The sequence below is a fragment of the Drosophila subobscura genome, chromosome U (genome assembly GCF_008121235.1).
Source record: "Drosophila subobscura isolate 14011-0131.10 chromosome U, UCBerk_Dsub_1.0, whole genome shotgun sequence".
Taxonomy (NCBI): domain Eukaryota; kingdom Metazoa; phylum Arthropoda; class Insecta; order Diptera; family Drosophilidae; genus Drosophila; species Drosophila subobscura.
Genome location: NC_048534.1, coordinates 17135242 through 17154263, shown reverse-complemented (window position 1 = coordinate 17154263; position 19022 = coordinate 17135242). Strand labels below are relative to the sequence as shown.

Below are 19022 nucleotides of genomic sequence, written 5' to 3'. Positions count from 1 at the left end.
TTAATCCGTAAACTCAATCAGAATGCTGCACACTTTGCAGGGCAAGTGTTCTGGCCAACATTTATCGCCTTATTGGCTCACAACAATTTAAATATTGACAGAAACAGAAAGAACAGCAGAACAGCAGAACATCAGAACAACAAAAGAGCAGAACAGCAAAAGAGCAGAAAAAAAATCACACACAATGCCCAGTAATTTGCATAAAAAGCCAAAAACTTAAAAAAGAAAAAAAGTAGAGTGAAAAACTGAACACAAACATCATGCAGCCAGCCAGCCAGCCAGTGCTCAAGTGGCACGCGGATAGCACCCGGCACAAGGCTACACAACTCTGGTAATGTCTGGTGAAAACATGGGGATTATGGTGGCAGGCGAAAGTTCTGTGTTCGAGTGGTGGAGCCATTCAGGCGTAAATACAAATAAATACTCATTCATTAATAACAACGTGATAGTTGGGCAATGGCTGCCATAAAAGCACGAAATACCTACGTACATACATACGCTACATAACTGTTTATATATATAAATCCGCATATGAACAATAATACATATACATTGTGCAAGTATGTATGTACATGACTGTAGATATGTGTATGTATGTCTGTATGTATCTCTTTTATTCAAGCCATAATTTACCAACATAAAGAACGGAGGAGCAGAGGAGCAGAGACTGAAACATTTTTATGGTTCCATAAACATTTAAATACTCTTTAACGTATGCATTAAACAAATTGCCTTTTTATATGGTATATGAGTGTAAATATGTGACAATGTTCTTCTATATCTAAATGATAAACATCAAATGGATTAGCATTATGGCTTGGCATTATGGCATTATACCAAACGGAAGTTTTATTTTGACCATTGTATTTTTTGTTGGATTTATTGGATTCATTATAGCTTTCGATTGTTCTACACAAATTAAGTTCGAAACTGACTCAATTCTGCTTTAGTTTCTAGCTGCAAAAACATTTTCAAGAAGAGCATTCCGTTGTGGCCAACCGCCGCTTTTCCTTATTTTGTATTTAATTTTTAAATACAAATTAAAATTGCGCAGCTCAGCACGCGTGTCCAGCGCAGTAGCCCAGTGACCACCAGTGCGAAATTTTAATTACACATTTATGTATATTGCGAGGAAAGTGTTTGCAGAGACAGCGGCTGAGGCGAGGATCCCCTATCCTCATTTCCATCGCTCGCCCAATAATTGACGAGAATTTCTCATCCTTATAGTATACATAGAACCTGGAAGCGGCGGAGTCGGAGTCGAAGGCGGGCGAACACGCTTTTCCTGGGTCCGACACCTTTTCGGTGCTCAAATTGATTTCTGTGCTCGGAAAATGGAATGCAAATATTTTAATGTTGAACGCTGCTGCACGAGAAGGAGGCATTTAAATTATGCACTGAAATGGTTTCACGAGACGTTGCCACGGCGGCGGGGAAAGTATGAAAGTTGTTGAAAGGACAATGGCACGACGGACGGCCCGTTTCCGCCTCCAACGGGCGGGCAATAATAATGGGCACACTGATGGCACGTAGACAACTCTTTTGTCATATCAAATTGTGTTCAACATTTAACGTAAATTGTCGCATTGTGAGTGGGAAAGGGAAGGGGAATGGGCATGGTAGGAGAGGCGGAAGCGCACAGGGACTGGGCTGGGCGGGCATGGGAATGGGAATGGGAATGGGAGGCACTTAACACGTGACGATGATATAATGGACCAAGGACCCAAAGGATATTGCTACAAGTTTGTCTGTAATTGTCAGCTGCAACTCCATGTACGAGCAGCAGCAGGCTCTGTTTTTTTTAAATGGTCGCTTGTGGTTGGTTTCGTTGTGAAAAATGTATAATAGAAATGGGCTACAGGACTCTCGCATAACTTTGTTTCCATTACACTTGCAACACGGTTACTTCAGGGCTGCAGAGAATGGATACATAAAAGTACAGCAGATACATGGAAATAATTGCTTTTAATTGGCATGACATCCTCCTGTTTCTGTAGTGTTTCTCTGTCAATCGCAACGATGAAAAACACACAGAATTTGCATAGTCTACACCCATACATGTTGTTCTTGTTCTGGTTGTTAAATGGAGATTACAAGCACTTTTCTGAGACAAAAAAGGGACTGCATTCACAAGGCTTACAGAGCTTTAGCATCACGCATGCATGGATGCAAAACAATTCCAGAAAATGTTATACCGAAGAAGCAAACGTAGTCACGTATTTATACGTATCTTCACGCTCAAGTCTCAAGACAGCGAAAGTTGTGCAAAAGTCGAGTTTTAACAACGTTTTTCTTGGCCACATTTCTGTCATTTATTTACTCTTTATCTCAACTTTCATATTCATTTGATTTCATTCAATTACCAGAACCATTCGTTGAGCCCCCATCAAAAGTCCAGTCGACAATTTGCCTACGCCCCAAAAAATAAAATATTCCGCAGGAGCAGGGCATGAGAAAAGTATCTTAAGCTCTGATTTAATAACAATAAAAAATGGCCCCAAATCCGATTGAATAATTACATAAATCTCTGTAATATTAGCATTTTTTTTTCGTCTGACAATATTTTGTGGCTAGCGCACAAAAAAGACACACACAAAAATCAAAGCATAAATTTACAAGCAATCTGGCTGGGAAAGAAAATCCACCAGGCACGCCCTTCGAACAGATTTTCCACCCAGAAAATACCCCCAATACCCAATACCACTTTTTCTTTATCCTCTCCTCTCCTTTCCTTTCGATTTCAACATTCAGGTTGCCCTTTATTGGACATTTAAAGCGTTTTGTTCATTTGCATATTTGATTTATAGACTCCAATATTGTGAGCAGAAAGTCCAGGGGAACCGCTTAGCTTCCCCCCAAAAACCACCTCCACCTTTCTATAATCCCTCCCACTCTATGGTCTGGTAATGCACTTTTTGTAACCCCACAACCGTTTTGCTCTTTTTCGTTTTCTTTGCAGGTTACCGCCACCGATGGCGATGTAGATAGACCAATAAATATTGTATATTTCCTGACTGGTCAGGGCATCGACCCTGACAATCCAGCGAATAGTAAATTTGATATAAATCGCACAACTGGCGATATTTTTGTACTCAAGGTAAGTGCCAGTCCCCCACCTTGCCACCTTCCCACCTTCCCACCTCTCTCAGCGTTTAAACAGATTCCAATTTCGAGAGTCCCATCGTAAAAAGAGCGTAATGAAAGCCAGTTAAAATTTCACAACGCAGGGGAATGACGGGGGTGAGCTCCATCCTCCTCAAATCCAAGCCATGAAAATGGCAAAACAAAAAAGGAATAACTTTTTTCTGTTGGCTGGATACTCCTGCTGGGGGTATTCGTAGTCCCTCCCGCGAGATGATGGCCGAGCCACGTGATGGCTTCCCCATCGAGCCACAGTGGCCAACAATGGAGCTCAGTTTATATTGAGTGGCGAGTGGCACAGTTTGGGGAATCGGGAATTTGAGCTGCTGCTAACCAGAGAAAAGTGGTGGAAGTTCCACAAATATTTGTGGGTGTGCAGCAACTAAAAGTACCAACTCTTAGATAATTGTTGGAGCATCAAAAAGCCAAACATTGTTACATTTTCATTCCCAAAAATCCTTAATATGCATACAGCAGGCCACAAACCACAAACAACACCCAACCAGGCACACTTTTTAATAGTTCCATTGTGGGTCTCGTTTCATAACCGGAAAACGCTTGAAAATGTTTTCAATATTTAACACTTTTGTTGGCTTTTGCGGGGCAATCATCCCTTGCCTCTGAGAACTACCCTACCTGGGCGTAACTTTCGTAAATTGTAAAGCCTCCCACGCGTGTCGGTGGCGTATGATTAATTTAAAACTGTGTCAAACCGCACACACACCTCCTCCTCCTCATTCTCCCAGGCGCCCCACCAGACTGTGCAAAAAATAATCACATTTAGATGCATAAAAACTGTCAGCGTCACCGTTGGATGTCAGATGCATAGACTCCAATTAATTTCAGACAAAGTCCATAAAAACGAACGTTTCAAAGTGGCAGCAAACGCTCCTGCGCCCAGCGAATGGGTGAAATTGAGTGTACGGAGCTGACCCCTGACCCCGGTGCCGCCATTCTGCATAAAATGTTCAAATGTTGCTGCTGGTGGTTTGCTTTATTTGTTTTATAGTTTTGTAGGAAAGGGACGCCGACGCCCCACAATCCAATCCTCTACGTGGGGGACATGGGACTGTGGGCTGCCAGCCAGTGGGTCTGAGGACAGCGACAGCATGTGGCATTTGTGGTTTTGACGCTCTACAACCGACAACCACATGTAAATGACGTTTCGTCGTTCGTTATTGGTGCGTGGTCGCCTCGCATAAAATTGAGTGTAAAATCAGTAGGAAAAGTTGGATGGAGGGCCAAACTTTACCAATAGGAGAGCAGAGGAGCGGCACTGAACCTTGGACGGGGGTCATTTCGGTGGCTGCCACTTGCCAGCTGCATGACGGCATTTAATTTTGTAATTGCAATTGCATTGCGTGTCACATGGTGGCGCAGAACCAATTCTTTTCGCCCCTCACATTAATTGAGCGATGGCTTAAAGTTTATTTACCGACAGCCGAATGATTTCCAATTCAATTGGAGATCCAATTGGCGGATTAACAACCTAGAGGGGGAATACTTAAAATAAATTAAATACGGGAGTAAGTTAAAAGTTGATTTAGTGGTTTAAATAAGGGAAAACTTGTTCCTAAATCTGCAAGCAAAACATCCTCAGACTTTGCCATTTTAACTTCTGACTAAGTATTCAACTTTCACTTACATTATTATACAAAATAAATCCATAAACATCTCCTCCTCGTTGCTGAGTCCATCTAATATTCCCTTTTACTACAGATTAGATATTTTTGGGCTATTTTGAGTGATTCAATCACTAAGCTTTCATTTACTTCAATGGGAATACACAGAATTAATTCGTCGTAAAAGCAAATTGTCCTTCAATCCAACCAAAGAAACAACAAACAGAATCAACATTTACTCGTATGTCTTGGGCCAATTTGAATAGGAGGCCAAAGCGAGGCCAAATTGTAGACATGAAAGGTGGCCAGACAGGCCCTGGATTGGTTCACATTTCAATTGATTTGATGGCTTTTATTTGTGTCATTGGCAATGCAATTTCGTGTGGATAACTCATTTAATGAGAAATCTAATAACAGACCGACCGGTGTCGGGGCTAAGCCACCATATCCAATGCCATCAAAGCCAGCCACAGCCTACAGACCCCACACACACACAAATAGATGGAGGACTCAAGGGCTTCAGAAATGTGGATTGAGGATTGGGGCTGGGCTGGGCTCCCACTGTAAGCTCCAGTCAGTTACAGTTTACCGGCAGGCATAAAATAATTTGCAAACAAACAAACAGCTGCCAAATCAAACGCCTCTGACTGTCTCTCTCTCTCTCTCTCTATTCCAACCACAAATATAGCCCCTGGACCGTGATCAACCGAATGGACGGCCACAATGGCGCTTCACCGTGTTCGCACAGGATGAGGGGGGCGAGGGCTTGGTCGGCTATGCGGACATCCAAGTTAATCTGAAGGACATCAACGACAATGCGCCACAGTTCCCCCAGGGCATCTACTTTGGCAATGTGACGGAGAACGGCACCGCCGGCAGCCCGGTGATGACAATGTCTGCCATTGACTATGACGATCCCAACGAGAGCACCAATGCGAAACTAATCTACTCCATTGAGAAGAACGTCATCGAGGAGGAGACGGGTGCGCCCATCTTTGAAATCGAACCCGAAACGGGTGTCATCAAGACGGCCGTCTGTTGCCTCGACCGAGAGCGGACACCGGACTACTCCATTCAGGTGGTGGCCATGGATGGTGGCGGCTTGAAGGGTGAGTGCAATAGTAGCCCTAGAACCTACGAGCATTTCTCTCAGTGCACATCGAGTGTCTGTAATTGACGCAATTCTGATGGGTATGGGCCCGGTGTGTTCTCTATTTGTTCTCTGCAGGCACTGGCACCGCCTCCATACGCGTCAAGGACCTCAACGATATGCCGCCGCAGTTCACCAAGGACGAGTGGTTCACGGAGGTGGACGAGACAAATGGCACTTACATACCCGAGACGCCCATTCTCACCGTCACGGTGCAGGACGAGGACGAAACGAATACGTTCCAGTACAAGGTGGTGCCCAACAGTGGCTTTGGCTCGGATAAATTCGCCATGGTGCGGAATGCGGATGGCACGGGCTCGTTGAAGATCATCCAGCCGCTGGACTACGAGGATCCACTGCAGAGCAGCGGCTTCCGGTTTCGCATTCAGGTGAACGACAAGGGCGAGGATGGACCTAGTGCGGGGGACAAGTATCATGTGGCGTACTCCTGGGTGGTGGTCAAGCTGCGGGACATCAACGATAATGTTCCGAAATTCGATCGCGAGCACATCGAGGTGTCCATCTACGAGGACACCAAGGTGGGCACAGTTCTGGAGCAGTTTCGGGCCACCGATGCGGATCAGGGCGGTCACTCGAGGGTCACCTACAAGATTGTGCGCTCCACCAATCGCCGGCGGCAGTTTGCCATCAGCGACAAGGGCGCCGTCAGCATTCAAAGGCCCCTGGATCGCGAGACCCTGGACCGGCATCACATTCAGGTGCTGGCCGTCGATGATGGCAATCCGGCACGTACAGCCACCGCTACGCTCACGGTCATGGTCAAGGATGTCAACGACAATGCACCGACCTTTGCCCAGGACTATAGGCCCACGTTGCCGGAGAATGTATCCGGAAGGAAGATTGTGGAGGTGGCCGCACAGGATGCAGACGACAGACAGCGTGGCAATGGCGGACCCTTCACCTTTCGCCTGGATCCTCTGGCCAGCGATGAAATACGAGCGGGATTCAAAGTGGAATACGATCGAAGTAAGTGGCGGGAATAAATGTTAAACTATTTTTATTAATGGGGGAAAAACACTTAACATAATTAATGAGGCAGTAAAAAAACGCTAAACGCTGACTAAACCGAACATCTGTCACAGTTCTGGGTGGGGGTGACAAGTTAAAGCATTTGAATATTATATCAAATGAAAATGTTGAACATATTTAATGCATTAGCTTGATTAAAAATGTATGCAACTGATGGGAGTGCGAGTGTGCGAGTGTGCGGTGTGTGTGTGATGCAGAAGCGTTTTATACTAATTACGCATCTCATTTAAGTAATTATGCAAATTAATGTCTCTGTGGATCCGTGTGCAATGCACTCGCACCATCTAATAACTTTTTTTGTATGCCTATTTGTTTACGGCCGAATAATTAATTCGGTATTTGAAAATCAATTATTTATTTTCGGCTGAGGGAACACTTGAAACCCCAGCCACGTGCCAGGTCGAAAAGGAGCCAAATCTCAGATGAAAACACATCAATGAGAATGGACCCGAAAAACAAATCACCAAAAAGAGGGAACCCAAAAACAGAGAGAGAAAGACACACACAAAGGCCAGAATGTGCCCTGAAATTCAAACTGGCACAGCGGACAAAAAAAACTCGATGCTGCCCGATGGGAAAATTGAAAAACTCACTGTCAATGTCAGCGACAGGCATTCAAGTGACACCTAAAAATGTGCCTCCATTCGCCTGATTTTATTTGGGACTCTCTCTATCGCTGTCCTCTGCTCTGTTCTCTTATTTCAAATAAGTCTCCCACAAACAATGGCCATAAAGAAAGTTTGGAGCAGAGCATTTTCGATTTTACAAAAGGAAAAGGCACAAAAATACAAAAAAATTGTTCCTGATGGAGAAGAGCTTCAAAAGGGTTGCTGTAAGAATGCACTTGGAATATATAATAACAGAAGAATATTATTAAATTGTTTTCCCTTTCGAAACGTGGGATGGCAGGTGGAGATTTTGTTTTCAAAGACGTTTTGTTCACCTTTTGATTAGATTTTGTTTCATTAAATTTGAGAGATTTATTCCTTAATTAAACTTTGAAAATCTGCACCAAATAAAGTAAGGAAAAATGCAATTTCCAAGATATATTTTCATGAAATTATTAAGCTTATTCGCATCAAAAATGCATCGTTTGAGATTGAATTATCTGATCTAAGGAGACTTAGACTGCAATAAAGAACTCCATTTTAAAGTCCCTCCCAGGGACTGTCCCAATTGAAACACACTCAAAATCGCAATAAAAACAAAAGCCTGGCCCGTCTTGGTGCATCTAGAATGATGATGATGCCTTCAGGCTGTGTTCTGTGCCACTCCTGCACTTATTTTCACTTCTCTTTCGACATTCCTTTTCATCTAGTGCCATTCTCTGCTAGTTGGCTTTTTTCCTGTGCTTTTTTTTCGGCCACTAACTTTGTGGCACAAACAATGCTGATGATGCTGGTTGTCTGAAACATAATTCAATCACCATTACTATGCAAACAGAGTTTGGTTTAGCGTTTGATTTGGACTTTGATTGTGCGGCAACTGCCTTGAATGAAGCGGGACAAGTGTCCGAAAAGAGAGAGCAGGAGAGAGGCAGAGAACTAAATTCCGTCGAGTAGTGTAGCAAAAGGGAGAAGGGAGTGAAGTGGAGTGGAGTTTAGGGGAGTACAAGCGGAAGGCAGTCAGTCCATTGATGTGGTTTTCCGGTTGGGTTTGGTTTTGGGTTTTGAATTGCAAGTTGCTGGCTTCTATACGTATCGCATTTGGGCTGATTTCCCAGTCATGTTCTGTGGGCTGCTGCAATGCAGATTGAGTTTCAGACATCAAAGAAATTACACCCCACATAGGTACAATTACTGCAGAGGAGTGCAATGACTGTTGCGGGGCTGAACAGAGTTCTGAAAAGCTTTCTCCATCCACAAACCGACACAATTGTAATCAAACGTTCCTTTTGTCTGCCAATTCTTTGCAGGAGGCGATAATGGCAATGGTGTGGCCATCATCTCATCCCTGCGTCCCTTCGATCGCGAGGCGCAGAAAACGTATGCCATACCCATTGAGATCAAGGATAATGGAGCGCCTGCAATGACTGGCACGAGTACGCTGACCATCACCATTGGCGATGTGAATGACAACAAAATGCAGCCGGGCAGCAAGTCCGTGCTGGTCTACAACTACCAGGGACAGTCGCAGGATACACCCATAGGCAGGGTATATGTCAACGATCCCGACGATTGGGATGTGCCCGATAAGAAGTACTACTGGGAGGTGCAGGAGCATCAGCGCTTCAAGCTGGACACGGACACGGGCATCCTGACCATGCGTTCGGGCACTCGACGTGGGCGCTATCAGCTCCGCTTCAAGGTGTACGACAGGGAGCACGGACAGGAGGACATTCCGGCCAATTTGAGTGTCACTGTGAGGGACATTACCACGGAGGCTGTGCAGCAGGCTGGCTCCATGCGATTGGCCCACATCAGCGATGAGGATTTCGTGAGAACTTGGAATCCTCTCAAGCAGCAGGTGGAACCCTCGAAGCTGGAACGCTTTCGCAACAAGCTGGCGGAGCTGCTGTACACCGATCGGGACAATGTGGATGTGTTCAGTGTGCAGCTGAAGGAGGATTCCCCCTATCCTCTGACGGATGTGCACTTTGCCGCGCGCTCCGCCACCCAGCAGCCGTACTTCAAGGCCGTGCGACTCAATGGAGTGGTGCAGATGCACCGCGAGGAAATCGAACAGGAGGTGGGCCTCAACATCACAATGGTCAACATCAACGAGTGCCTGCACGAGGCAAAGGGAAAGTGCGGCGCCGGTTCGTGTTCCTCCAAGGTGGAGCTGGGAAAGAAACCCTACACCGTGAGTGTGAATCGCACGGCACTCGTCGGAGTGCGCCTGGAGATCAGTGCCCAGTGCGTGTGTCGCGCGAGGAACTTCACCGGCAGCACGGAACACAACTGCCGCTCGCATCTCTGCTACAACGGAGGACGCTGCGTGGAGACACGGAATGGGCCACGGTGTGTGGCCTGTCCCGTGGGCTATGGCGGTCCGCGATGTCAGCAGTCGACGCGGAGTTTCCGAGGCAACGGCTGGGCTTGGTATCCGCCGCTGCAGCTCTGCTCGGAGTCGCATCTGAGTCTGGAGTTCATAACAAACGAGGGCGATGGCCTGATACTCTACAATGGCCCGATTGTGCCACCAAAGCCAGGGGAAACCGTGATCAGTGACTTCATAGCCATCGAACTGGAGCAGGGCTACCCCAGGCTGCTCATTGATTTCGGCTCCGGCACGCTGGAGCTGCGGGTAAAGACCAAGAAGATCCTCCATGACGGGGTCTGGCATCGCTTGGATGTCTTTTGGGATGCGGAAAATGTCCGGATGGTGGTGGACTTTTGTCGCACTGCCTTGGTGTCCGAAATGGAGGATGGCACTCCACCGGAGTTCGATGACAATGCCTGCCAGGCGCGAGGACAGATACCACCGTTCGCCGAGGCCCTGAATCTCAATCAACCGCTGCAGCTGGGTGGACTTTATAGGCAGCATTTCGACCAGACGCTGTACAACTGGCAGTATGCATTCAGCTCCAAAGGTTTCGATGGCTGCATACGCAATGTGATTCACAATTCGGAGCACTACGACCTGGCCTTTCCCGCGCTGGCACGCAACAGCTTCCCGGCCTGTCCGCAGACCGACGAAGTCTGCCTGAAGACCGAGCACACGGCCCGCTGCTGGGAGCATGGCAATTGTGTCGCCAGCCTGGTGCAGGCCAAGTGCCACTGCCAGCCCGGCTGGATGGGTCCCGGCTGCAATGTGCCCACAATTCCCACAACCTTCAAGGCGCAGAGCTATGTCAAGTTCGCCCTCAGCTTCGAGCCCGATCGATTCAGCACGCAGCTGCAGCTGCGTTTCCGCACAAGGGAGCAGGGCGGCGAGCTGTTCCGTGTCAGCGATCAGCATCATCGAGAGTATGCCATACTGGAGCTGCGACGGGGCCAGCTGCAGTTCCGCTACAATCTCAATTCGTTGCGCAACGAGGAGCAAGTGCTGGCCCTCACGGCCATCTCCGTGAATGACGGACAATGGCATGTGATTCGCATTAGCAGATACGGCTCGGCGGCCCTCATGGAGCTGGACGGAGGCGAGTCTCGGCGCTACAACGAGTCCTTCCACTACATTGGCCATCAGTGGCTGAGCATTGACAAGCAGGAGGGCGTCTATGCGGGCGGCAAGGCCGAGTATACGGGCGTCAAGACCTTTGAGGTACAATCCGATTTCCAAAGGAGCTGCCTCGATGACATCAGGTGAGACGAACCAAAAATTAGAACCTTAGCTTTATGGTAGGGAAATTTTAGAAGAAGGTTCATTTGATTTTGCAAGGAGGAAGAAATTTTTTTTATTTTTTAAGCAAAAGAGAGTCTGAAACGCTAGAAAAATATTCATTCTCTGACATAGAAATTATCGCTTGTTGTATTTACTTTAGAGTCATTTATTTTCTTTCCATCTTTTTCCCATTTATAAACCCCACAAGAAAGTGTATTCCAGTCTGCGTTTTGTCAGCATTTTGTTCCGACTACTTCGATTGTTGATGAGCTGTGTGCTGCTTGTGCTGTTACTCATGCATATTTTTCACTTTTCTGTTTTGTAGGTTGGATGGCAAACACCTGCCCCTGCCGCCTGCCATGAATGGCACTCAATGGGGCCAGGCGACGATGGCCCGCAATCTGGACCGCAACTGTCCCTCGAACAGGCCCTGTTCGAATGTCATCTGCCCGGATCCCTTTGACTGTGTCGATTTGTGGAACGAATACGAGTGCACGTGAGTACTCACGCCCCCTTTTGTCGTTTCCCGTTTCCCGTTTACCGCCTTTGCCGCCTATGCCGCCACACTTCCTGCTGTTGTGACGCTAATTAAATTGAATTGCCAGTGAGGAGCAATATTGTTGGAGAATTTATGGTTTTCCCAGCTAATTACGAGCTCCAGGAACTTGTCCTTTGAAATGCGAGAACGGGGCAAAATATGATTAATTAAATGAGAGTTCAGGTGGAAGGAAACAAATTATAACTTTTGTCAAAGGCAGCAACTAGAACTCAAGTGGGTTGGTTCCATATCAATTCTTGGACACTGTAGAAGTTCAACAGATTCCTCTTAGTGCCCCACACTCACTCATCCTCCTAGGGTAAGGGTTCTGCCATCGAATTTGAGGGGGTAAAAGACTCCGTCGATTTGCCACCTGACAATGGCAAACAGCAAATTGACTCCGAATGCAAAACAAATAATATCAATTGTCATCACATGTCCTCTCAGGCATTGGTAGACACCGCAGGACTGCATACACAGACATTTGCATAGCTGGTGCTGGTGTATCTGGGGCATGACTCTTGATCGTTGGGCTTCTGCTCCTGCCATTTGCCACACCTCATCGATGATGGGCCAGAGCTGGCCCTCCAGCAGAGCACATTTTCCACATCATTAGTTTTGCAGAGTGACTCCATTCGAGTGCTCCCCCTCTGGCAGGCGACAGGACACCCAATCTGGCACTGCATCATGTCGGCTGTCGTCGATGTCCTCCACAACCGCACAGGAGAGACCTTCACTGCCATAGCACACACACACACACTTCGTGTCCACCCCCCCGCAGAGTAAGCTCCACTCTCGCTCCATTTGCTTTCGGGAACAGAAACATCTGCGGGGCCTGGCATGATTTTCCGACACGTGTTTGCCTTCCAACAGCTTTTGCTGCCTTCCATCATTTTTTTAAATAAATTTAAATAGTGGCCCACGTTCCTAGGTCCGTCCTCCTGCCTCCCTCAGGTGTCGACGTGTCATAAATTATGCTTACTTTAGCCTCAATTCCACTGCCATAAACGCAATGCCTCTGGAATTTGTGTCAGTCAGACACTAAGACGCCTGCAAAGACCATTTCGCTTCTCTCCGGCGGGCATACCGAACGACTTCAATTTTGAGTGTGTACTCGAAAATGCTAGAAAATTTAAGCTTTAAATTTGCACACCAACCCACCTCAGGGATGCCCTTCCGGCGCACCGAAACCCCAAACTTCACGCCCTTAATGCGCTTCAAAAAACTGCATACCCTGCGCAGCAGTGGTGCTGGAATCACAGGGGATTCATGGCGGGGCAGCAACACAACTCAACTTGGAAGTAAAAAGTTAATATTTTTCGCAAAAAAAAGAAACTTTGCACTGCAACTTCCGACTGCATTCGGACTGGAAGACACCCACTAGTCCATCAGCTATCAGAGGGAATAGATAGATCTCTGCCTGGAATCTCTCATAATTTATTATATCCCCTGCCAACTCAATCTACACTCGGCACTTACCCATTCCTAGGTATCATTGCCATGTTTCTGCATACATTTATTTTTGCCGCCCAGCCAGTAATCAGCTTTCCGACTCCTCCTAATCCTCTCTCACTCTGCGTCATTTCAGTTGCAGTGAGGGACGCATCATGTCCTCGGACACCAAGGGCTGTGTCGATCGAAACGAATGCCTGGATCTGCCCTGCCTGAATGGGGCCACGTGCATCAATCTGGAGCCTCGCCTGCGCTATCGCTGCATCTGCCCGGAGGGCTATTGGGGCGAGAACTGTGAGCTGGTCCAGGAGGGGCAGCGCCTGAAGCTGAGCATGGGCGCCCTCGGCGCCATATTCGTTTGCCTGATTATCATATTGAGTAAGTACGAAATGAGACCACAACTGTTCGGCTGCTTCCCGGGGGGCTTTTATTTCCCAAATTTCCCCATTCATGTGTGTCAATTAAGCGGCTTAAGCTGCGCGAGCTGCAGTGAGCATTCTTGGGCCCCAGGGAGGAGTGTCCTGCCACTTGGTTCTTTGGTTCTTTGGCAGTGTTGCTCTGTTTTCCCCATGCTAATGCAATTTGCAGTGTGCTCAACGTTTTTCGCACTCGACTGCCCCACCCAATCCCAGCGAGAAAATCCCACCGAAAAACGGGAGGCCACACACAGAAAAGAAAAAAAAGAGAAGCTTGAATATGCCAGCCCTTGCGACACTGACAGCTGTTTGGACAGTCGTCGGATGTGGCTGTGTGTGTGCGAATGCATATGGGAGAAGGACCTCTCTGGACAAGGGCTAACGAGGGTTACGTGGCAGCGCCATGCATTTTCAACAACATAAAGTGCCAGCAAGTCTTTGTATTCTCTGTTTTAGCCTCCGTTTTTTTTTGTTGCGCTCAGACAAGGGCAATTTGTTGGATTAGCTTAAAAATAAATGGGTTGTACACATATTTTAGCTGCTAATTAATGCTGGGAAGAGTGCTAAAGCTTTTACAGTAAGTTTTATCTTTTAATTTAAGAGAATAGCGGGGCATAAATATAATTTAGCCTAAAGGTTTATCGTAAACTTTTGCAGCTTGATGAAGAAGTTAACAGTCTGTTTTATTCGAGGGAAATATTTATAAAATTTCTATTCGCTTTACGAGAAAGGAATAATCGGAAGTGATAAAAAATCGAATCCCTTGTTCGCGGAACTTTCACTCCAAATCGGATTGCACTCTTAGACTTTTTTTAGGCGCCTCCACTTTCCCATTTATAACTCCACCTAAGCCAATTTGTGCCATTTTATTGCTTACTTTTCCAACACACACACACACTCACACACACACAGAAAAAATAGAATAAAATGTGAACAAAATTCTGGCACTTAATGGATTTTGCGAACGAGTGTTAAGTGGCTTTGGCCATTTGGTTATTTTTCGGTTTTCAGCTTTGGTCCAGGCTCCGGGACCGGGTCCGGGTCCCGGTCCGGGCTCTGCTCGTTTTGGCCATGCAAATGCGTTTTCTCGTACGCATTGCGCGACAATCTATTTTCGTTTTGCCCGGCTCGTCTGGGATTTGAAAGGATTTTCAATTAGCGCTACACATTTTACCCCATCCCCCTCTCCCATGGCAGATCTCTGCTCCGCTGTAGGCAATTTATTTTTGGCCATATTTAAAAGTGACGCTGATTTATCCGTATCCCTGTGCAGCCTCCCTGCCTAATGGGTCCAAAGCGAAGCCCTGAAATTGCAGTGTAACAAAAGCGGAACCCTAAGCTAATTAGACGCTGCTAAGCCAGATAATTATCCAGTTGCCTGCGGGGCCTGCCAGGGAGATGCCTACCAGAAGTTGCCTCGGCAAACAATGGCCGGGCGTGGCCATAAAACCGCTAAACCGCAAAATAGGCGCAATAAATAAGCAACGAGCCACAAAAATACTTTTGTGCGAAGAGTACGAAGTACTCTTTCCCCACCACTTGTCCGTCTTATGATGTGAAAATCTTTCAAGAAAGGAAAGCATTCAATTGGAATTTCTCTTCCCGGTTGTCTTTGCACCCTTGAAAGCTCAAAATATAGCACTTTTGTATGTCTTATATTTTAATCAGTATCCAAAGCAATATTCTGTTATTCTGCATGCCATTTCTTCCCTAGATCTTCCAGGGTATCTCCACTTTCAGCCCCCAGAAATCTATTGCTACTCTGTTGGTTCTGGGCTGTTGTTGATTTCCCATTTTCTTGCTGCTTCTTGTTGCCTTTTGGTTAAAGTGGCGTGAAGATGAAAAACAAACTAAATAATTATCTAACATTATTTACAGTCAACGCTTTTTCATATCCTGTCCGCTGTCCTGCGCTGTCACCCCGTGTACTCCAGTCTCTGTGTTCCTGTAGCCGTAGCCGTGTAATCTGTGAATCGCTGAACTGTACTTTAGCATAAAGTTTCAAGTGGAGGAGCCACTACAAAAACCCGCTTGTTTGCACAAAACCCATTCCCTATCCCACTTCTGATGAGATGGTGGAAAAGGTGACCTGGTCAGCAGGTTCAGGGCAGGGCAGGGCGGGGCAGAGCAGCAGCTACAAGATACGAGTAATTCCTTGCTCCATTGCTGTATAGTTGAGGGCAAACAAAGGCTGTTAAAGAGCTTTCCATCCGCTTTGTTCGTTCTGCTAACAGTGCTGGTACAGCACAGGATATTTTTGCCTTTTGCCTTTTGCCTTTTGTTTTTTGTATGTAGGTTAGTTTGATGTTCTTGTTTCTTGTTGTGTAGTTTTTCGGCTTGTGTTTGGCTTGGGTTTTTGCTGTAATGTTGATTAAAGGTTGATGAATGAACCGTTGGCCCTGGCCTGCTTACGAAAAATATATATTGTGCTTTTACTATGCTAAATGGAAATCCCAGATTTAGTTGACCACAAAAATTTGGGTATTTTGAATAATTGAAAAGCAGTTGAATTTTTGTGTTGTTTGCACTGGAATTAGATTTGATTAAATGGCATTAGAGCAACATTAGGCTTTATTTATTGAGTAAATAAATGCTTGGATTATCACATTTGTGTTGTTTAAAAGACAAATATTCAATTTTTCCACAATGTTTCATTGTTTCCGTATTAAAACTGTTTGTCACTAATTTATTTTCAACACTGTTTCATGGAAAGACTAAATGTTCGATGAACTCATTGGAGTTTCAATGAGAAATTAGAATAATTCTCACTGCTGTTGAAAACTCAACCACTCACTGTTGAGTCACACTGGGAGAGAGAAACAGGAGAGTCAGCTCCAGGCTTTAATTAACTTTCAAGAATATTTCCCAGCTCCCTTCCGCAACTGCGCTTATCCGCGACTAATTAAAAACGGATTCAACTTATAATTAATCCTAAAGAATGACATTCCTTCGATTCGCATAACTTTCCAAACAGATTTGGTCAGGCTCTCTCCCATCCCCAACTTTGAAGATTTTACTTGGGGTGACTGTACCCATTAATAGCAAAACTTGTGTGGCCAGATAATTTAGAAAGTTTTGTCGCTCCTTTCTGCGGCAGGAGACAAAATGTAATGCACTTCATGCCACGGCCAAGAACTGGCAATGAACTATTTTCGGTTTTTGGTGTTTTCCGGGGCGTGTTGCAACTTTATGTTGTAATTGTTGCATTCAACTTGAGACCATAGAACCCAAAAGCGAAATGCCTTGGGTCTGTCTCTGTATTTGTGTGTAGTGAAGTGTCGAAGACGAACACGAGTCGAGAGGGGCAGGCAGCCATTGACAGCCATTTGCCATCTAAGCGGATTACAACGAGGCCAAAAACATTCCACATTCCAAATGCACATTTCTAGTGTTGCTAGAAGTCCAACTCCAAGTCGTTCTACCATGAAAACTTGTTAAGTTCTGCCCTCCGTGCACAGTCCTCAGTGCTGTCCGTCTGCCTCTCGCACTCAGTTTGCCTTTTTCCTTGAGTTTCCTTAAGTAGCATAAAGTTATTAATAAGTTTCTCTCGACTCCCAGCCACTGGAACATATTCTTGGGGGCTCAGCACCCTCTGAACTCAGTCTCCAGAATCATCACTCTCTGTGTGTTTGTCGTGTAAACAGGACCCACAAAAAAACGAGGGGTGGTGCCCCAAAAGAGCAGAGGATGAATGGTTAGGGGGGTGTAGTGGGGAGTGGAGTGAGGCTCGCATTGCTAGTAGGAAAGATGGTTTTGGCTTCTCTCGAGTAGACTTGCATTTTATCATTTGCGCTTCAGTTGACAGGAATATTAACTTGGCTCTGGCACTGTGGGGTTGAGCAAACAGCCAAGCAAAAATAATTAAAACTCTGTCTCGAATGACAGCATGTTTCCTTTTTGTATTCTTTTACACTTCTTGTTTTTCGTTCGAGGCTAAGGGGATTGGATTCATTAGTTGCCAAATAACTGCCAACCAAAAGACATGGAGTAAACTTAATTTATAAAGCTAAAATGTACGATATTTCAGTGGTTTTCAGGCATCATTCTTTGAATGTTTGTTGAAGCTTTTCCCACCCAGAGAATGTATAGAGCTTCACCCTTCAAGCACGGACATATAATTACATAAACATTTTAAATACATTTTATTATGTGCAATGCAAAGTTTGTGAAAAATATTAATTACATCACGAACTGGAGACCAATTAAATTCGTTCCCCTCTCACGTTTATCAGTTTAGAATCTGTCCTCTCCCAGTTCCACTGAAAGTTTCCACTTCTATCTACATTTTATAAGTGTGGAAAAGCAAAGAACGGAAAAAGAATAACATTTTCCCCTACATTTAATTACCTTCATTAAATGTAAATGGAGTTGTTGTTATGGGGCCCTGACAGTTAACAGACACCCCGACACAGACTCTCAGTCACAGTGCCAGTACCCACCATAGATACAATTTTTGCTCCTCATTTTTTATCAAGGTAAAAATAAAGCAGAAACAACGTTGAGCAGCAAAAGAGAGACTTTAATGAAGAGCAGACAGGATGTTTAGAGGCGAGAGTGGACAACTCGTAGATGCGCAAAATTAAATGAAAAATGTAAAGAGCAGAATAGTATTTAAATAGAAAGCTGCTTTTAGTTCAAATAGGAATAGGAAGTCTCACAACTAAATGTTGTATTTATTTATTAAGACATTTGTATCTTGAAGAAGAGACAAGTTGTGGCACTTCTCGTATGAATTTCGGAATAAAAATCAACTAAAAATCTTGCTTCAACTCTTGTAACTCTCCTCTACGATTATATCATTTGTAAAAACTTAAAACTGAATGGCAAATATTTTCCCATATTTATTTTCCTTTTAGTTTTGGCCCTGATATTTGTACTGTATTCGCGGAAGCGAAAAACGACCAAAAAGAAGAAACGCTCTGGACCCGAGAAGGATGTGCGCGAAACGGTAATCAGCTATGAGGATGAGGGCGGTGGAGAGGATGACATGACGGCCTTCGACATAACACCACTGCAAATACCAATCAGCGCCCAAGGTGGCGGCTCCATGCCGCCGGACATTGCCGCCTGCAAGATGCCCATCATCTGTGAGTAAACAGACGAGATGGGCGATGTGCACTGCACACATGGGAAGTGCCCGAGTAATTGTGGTGATGTTTGTCTTGGGTGTGTAGATCCTGTGATGACACTGCTGCCACCCGGCCAGGAGCTGAATGTGGCGTATCTGATGGAGGAGCGGAAGCTGCGCATCGACAAGGATCCCAATGCCCCGCCCTTCGATGACCTGCGGAATTTTACCTTCGAGGGGAGTGGCAGCATAGCAGAGTCCCTCAGCTCGTTGGCCTCAGGTACGCCACTGCACTGGCTGCATCTCCACTTGGAAACCTCTA

At 45.7% G+C, this 19022-nt stretch overlaps 1 protein-coding gene across 4 annotated transcripts in view; it reads left to right on the top strand.

The window, feature by feature from the left end:
• Positions 1-19022, top strand: part of LOC117902201 (putative neural-cadherin 2) — a 104508-nt gene that overhangs the window by 83700 nt on the left and 1786 nt on the right. For all 4 annotated transcript variants that reach the window (XM_034813415.1, XM_034813418.1, XM_034813414.1 and 1 more), the window contains 8 exons: positions 2960-3097; positions 5452-5872; positions 5992-6900; positions 8879-11207; positions 11552-11722; positions 13353-13594; positions 18489-18719; positions 18807-18980. In XM_034813415.1, the coding sequence (XP_034669306.1) occupies positions 2960-3097; positions 5452-5872; positions 5992-6900; positions 8879-11207; positions 11552-11722; positions 13353-13594; positions 18489-18719; positions 18807-18980 (4615 nt within the window). The remainder of the gene's footprint in view (positions 1-2959; positions 3098-5451; positions 5873-5991; positions 6901-8878; positions 11208-11551; positions 11723-13352; positions 13595-18488; positions 18720-18806; positions 18981-19022) is intronic.